The sequence below is a fragment of the Nansenia antarctica genome, assembly GCF_963989245.1.
Source record: "Nansenia antarctica genome assembly, chromosome: 16".
In the NCBI taxonomy this organism is placed as follows: Eukaryota; Metazoa; Chordata; class Actinopteri; order Argentiniformes; family Microstomatidae; genus Nansenia; species Nansenia antarctica.
In genome coordinates this window covers 18,515,445-18,520,443 of record NC_137686.1, presented here as the reverse complement: position 1 = coordinate 18,520,443, position 4,999 = coordinate 18,515,445, and the positions used below count along the sequence as shown (strand labels likewise).

Below are 4,999 nucleotides of genomic sequence, written 5' to 3'. Positions count from 1 at the left end.
CGCCACCACTGAACGGTCTAGGGGTGCAACACCACCTAGTGGTAGGCCTCTGTAAGGCTCTGTATAATTTGTTGTTTACCAACTCATGCTCAAATTCAAATCCTCTTAGCGCTCGGGATTAGATTAGGTCAAACTCACTTGTGTGTATTCACGTGTGTGCACGGGGAGTGTTTCCCATCTATGCTCTTTCTTTTCCAGATTGAGTTTTCCTCAGTTGAGACTGTGACAGGGGACTAATCAAGATGAGGTTCCTGATTGGTTTGGTTGTCCTGGTGGCATCTGTGGGCGTCCTCCACTGCGTCTCGGAGGACCTACCGGCCGGCATATCGGAGGACACCCTGAAACGTAAGTTGTCTCCTCTGTAACGAAACCACACAATTCATGATTTTGATTCTATTAATAAACCTGAAAGGCCTCTTGAGCACCTGGAGCACAAGGCCTTTATGGAAGGGGCTTATGAGCTTGATGATTCTACTGTCTTGTCTGTCTGTCTGTCTGTCTGTCTGTCTGTCTGTCTGCCTGTCTGCCTGCCTGTCTGTCTGTCTGTCTGCCTGCCTGCCTGCCTGCCTGTCTGTCTGTCTGTCTGCCTGCCTGTCTGTCTGCCTGCCTGTCTGCCTGCCTGCCTGTCTGTCTGCCTGCCTGTCTGTCTGCCTGTCTGCCTGTCTGTCTGTCTGTCTGTCTGTCTGCCTGTCTGTCTGCCTGCCTGTCTGCCTGTCTGTCTGTCTGCCTGCCTGTCTGTCTGCCTGCCTGTCTGTCTGTCTGCCTGTCTGTCTGTCTGTCTGTCTGTCTGTCTGCCTGCCTGTGTCTGTCTGTCTGTCTGTTTGTCTGTCTGTCTGTCTGCCTGCCTGCCTGCCTGCCTGCCTGTCTGTCTGCCTGCCTGCCTGCCTGTCTGTCTGTCTGTCTGTCTGTCTGTCTGTCGATCTGTATGCCTGTCTGCCTGCCTGTCTGCCTGTCTGCCTGCCTGTCTGTCTGTCTGTCTGCCTGCCTGTCTGTCTGTCTGCCTGCCTGTCTGTCTGTCTGTCTGCCTGCCTGTCTGCCTGTCTGTCTGTTTGTCTGTTGGCCTGCCTGACTGCCTGCCTGCCTGCCTGTCTGTCTGTCTGTCTGTCTGTCTGTCTGTCTGTCTGCCTGCCTGTCTGTCTGCCTGCCTGTCTCTCTCTCTCTCTCTCTCTCTCTCTCTCTCTCTCTCTCTCTCTCTCTCTCTCTCTCTCTCTCTCTCTCTCTCTCTCTCTCTCTCTCTCTCTCTCTCTCTCTCTCTCTCTCTCTCTCTCTCTCTCTCTCTCTCTCTCTCTCTCTCTCTCTCTCTCTCTCTCTCTCTCTCTTCCTCTTTCTCACTCACTCTCTTTCTCTCTCTCTCTCTCTCTCTCTCTCTCTCTCTCTCTCTCTCTCTCTCTCTTAGAGCTGTCTCTGGATGGAGAGAAGCTAATGGATGAGGAGGTGAAGAGGGCGTTGTATGGAGTGAAGCAGATGAAGGATGTGATGAAGAAGAACGAGGAGAAACATGAACATCTCATGAAGTCCCTCAAGAACAGCGGTGACAAGAAAAAGGTCGGGGGCCAGCTGTGTGTGTGTGTGTGTGTGTTTTCCTGAGGGGTCACCTGTTATGGTGGAAACTGCTAATCCTATATAGAGAAGTGCAAGTGTATGTGTGGATGAAGTAAGGATGAAGAATTAGGATTGAGTATTTGTCATTGAGTATTAGTCTATTATTGTATTTGAAGGTACTAGTCATGGATAGCTGCTTCATGGCTGAGGAGCAAAGTTTGGATTTTTACTAAAGGAGGCATTTTTGCATCTGTCCACCAGGGGGCAGCCCAGCTGACTCAGGAGGTGACACAGAAGCTAGAGGAGGCAGAGGAGCAGTGCAAGGAGTCCCTGAAGTCCGAGTGGGACGCGTGTAGGCCCTGCCTGGAGGACGCCTGCAAGACCTTCTACACTTCCACCTGCCGCAGAGGCTTCTCCTCTTTCCATGCTAAGGTACAGCACACCTGGCCAGCAGTAGCATATCAATGGTAAATGGACTGCACTTATATAGCGCCTTATTCCAAAGCTCTTTACCATGGCCTCTCGTTCACCCATTCATACACACATACACACACCAATGGCGGAAAGCTACCATGCATGCTCATTGGGAGCAATTTGGGGTACAGTGTCTTGCCCAAGGACACCTCGACACGTGGCCAGTTGGGGATCGAACCGCCGAACCGCCAACGTTGTGATCAACCTTGCGTAGCACTAGCTCCCACCTGTTAGGACTACCATTTCCCCCTTCAATTGGTTTGGGTTGTGTAGCATTAGCATTCTGAAACATTGGTAGGAAAGTGAAACTGATTAAAAATGTCATTTCTCCTCTCCCGACTTCCTCCTACCTCTCTCCGGCAGGTGGAGAATTTCTTCCGCAGGGTGTCATCTCGCTTTGGCCCCCGTGAGCGCCCCCTGGAGGGGGGAGACATTGCGGCGAACCAGGGCCCGGACAGCCCTGACCTGGAGGTGGGGCGCATTGAGGACTCCTTCAACCGCATCCTCTCCAAGGTGGAGACCCTGTGCGAGCGCAGCGTGGTGCTGGTGGCCCGTATGCAAAGCAAGCTGGACCAGGTCCTGCAGAGGACCTTCCTCCCCAAGAACAAGGACCAGAACCTGACACTGGATCAGGAGCAGGAGGCCGTTGTGGATCCCTTCCCCCCAGAGCTCGACTCAGGCTTCTTGCAGGGGGTGGGCTTGGAGGAGGTGCTGGACTCCTTCTTCGACTTTGGGAAGAGCGTGGTGGAAGAGTTCGGAGCTGTGGTCACCCAGGTGTTCGACGACATGCACGGCACAGTGGAGGAGGAGAGGAAGAGAGGTCAGACTTCAATATTAGAATACAAGATTTGATTAAACTAGTATATAATCAGAGGTAGAAATACTACCGCTTATATGTCTGAAATGCATGACGTTCATTCATTCCTCCAATTGTTCATTCATTCTTTCTTCAACAACATCCTGTGTGTCTCTGTGTGTCCAGAGAGGGAGCTGTTCCCCCGTTTCCTCCAGAACAGGAAGCTGTGTAGAGAGCTGCGCAGACAGACGTCAGAGTGCTGGCAGCTGCAGAACCAATGCGAGGCCTGCCAGGGTGCCCTACTCACAGGTAAAGGAGGGACACACACGCACACACACACACGCACGCACGCACATCACACACAGCAACACATCGCAAATGTTAACCTAGTTAGTTGATGTATTTGTTAAGAGTTACTCAGGTGCTATAAGGAAGGTTGATTGTAAAGGCTGAACAATCCCTTGATGGGTTAGATTAAAACAGTGGGGGACAAGATAGAATCCCATAGACATCTACTGGTTTACAGACAAACTGATTGACTGATTAACGGACTGATAGGTATTCACACACACACACACGCACACGCACGCACACACACACACACACACACACACACACACCTAGTTTATGTATTTGTTAGAGTTCATTGGGTGCTATAGGGAAAGTCAATTATAAGGGCTGAACAAACACTTGATTAAAACAGTGGGGAGAATCCCCCCCAATATAGAATCCCATCAACATCCATCTACTGGCTTAGAGACAGATTGATTGATCGATTAACGGACTAACTCACAGCTCCTCCTCTCACAGAGTGCCCCAGCGTGCGGGAGTTGCATGTGGAGCTGGACCAGGTGTCTCAGCTGCTCGGCGTGTCCAAGGAGCAGTACGACGAGGTCCTGGGCATCGTCCAGCGCCACACCGAAGACACGGTCACCTGGCTTAGCAACATGGCCGCAGAGTTCAGCTGGGTGGCCCAGCTGGTCAACAACAACAACACCACACCAGAGAACATCTTCAGCATCAACACGGTGAGCGAGCGAGAGAGAGAAGGGGTGGGAGGAAGTGAGGGAGGGAGGAAAGGAAGGAAGGAGAGAGAGAGAAGGGGTTGGAGGAAGGGAGAAGGAAAGAGAATGTGAGACAAAGAAAGAGAGTGTGTAAGAGAGAGCGAGCGAGAGAGACAGAAGGGAAAAAAGGGTGTACAGTTGAATGTTGATGACGGTAAATATGATACAGTACCGACCTCTGACCCTCTCCCATCATCTAGGTGGCCCAGCATGGCGCTGATGGAGACAGCGTGTCTGGAGGCGACACCAAGGTGGAGGTGAACATCCTGAACTCCCCCCCTTTCACCCTGACTGTCCCTGCTGGCATGGAGGTGAAGGACCCAGCCTTCATCCAGTACGTGGCCCAGAAGGCTCTAGGCATATACAAGGAGATGGTCAGGTAAGAAGAGCTCTTATGGCTGGTCCGACACCAAACTAACATGATAATCTCTCTGGTTTCCCGGACACATCACAATCCTAGACTAAAAGGCACCCTAATGGGGATTGTACAGAAAACTGCCGCTACTCTACTAATCCCCAAGACTATGCTGTGTTCATAAACAGTAACACGTGTGTCTTTATTTACAGGTTTGAGGATGAGCAAGCCTAGGCCAGATGGTCGTTTTGTGCTGGAGGCGGCCAGTGCACTGTACATCACCTCTTTCTTAGTCTTGATTTTTTTGTTATGGCTTAAAGATGGCCATATACACAGTATGTTTGTCCTAGGTAATATATGGACAAAACAGTTAATTGCGACTTACTGACAAATTGAATGTTAAGTGTGATCAATTTACCTCTTAAATATAGTCCAATTATGTTATACTGTAAAAGCGAGATAGATCCAAGAAAAATCGAACTTAAATGTGTTGAATCTGTTGAAGTTTGTTGAACATAACGACATATTGAATGTTCCTAAAATGTGAATCCTGAATAAATTATTCTGTACAAAATCTCAGGGTCATGAGCTACTGACAAACCATGTACAGTACGTCTTTTACACAACAGAAAACCACGGCAAATCTTTATGGTAAAAGCTTTTTACTACTTTTCACTGTACAAATTCATCAGATTAGTACCTTGATCAATCATTTCATAACAGTCCTCTTCCACACACTATTCAGCCCGACATCCAGAAGGATCACAT

At 49.8% G+C, this 4,999-nt stretch overlaps 1 protein-coding gene across 1 annotated transcript; it reads left to right on the top strand.

The window, feature by feature from the left end:
* Window positions 1-242: 242 nt before the first annotated feature.
* clul1 (clusterin-like 1 (retinal)) lies at window positions 243-4,259 on the top strand (the record flags this gene model as incomplete). Its single annotated transcript, XM_080546406.1, has 7 exons — window positions 243-345; window positions 1,397-1,545; window positions 1,804-1,974; window positions 2,380-2,836; window positions 2,999-3,121; window positions 3,623-3,840; window positions 4,077-4,259. The coding sequence occupies 7 exons, from the start codon at window positions 243-245 to the stop codon at window positions 4,257-4,259; spliced, it is 1,404 nt and encodes a 467-aa protein (XP_080402532.1).
* Window positions 4,260-4,999: the final 740 nt, after the last annotated feature.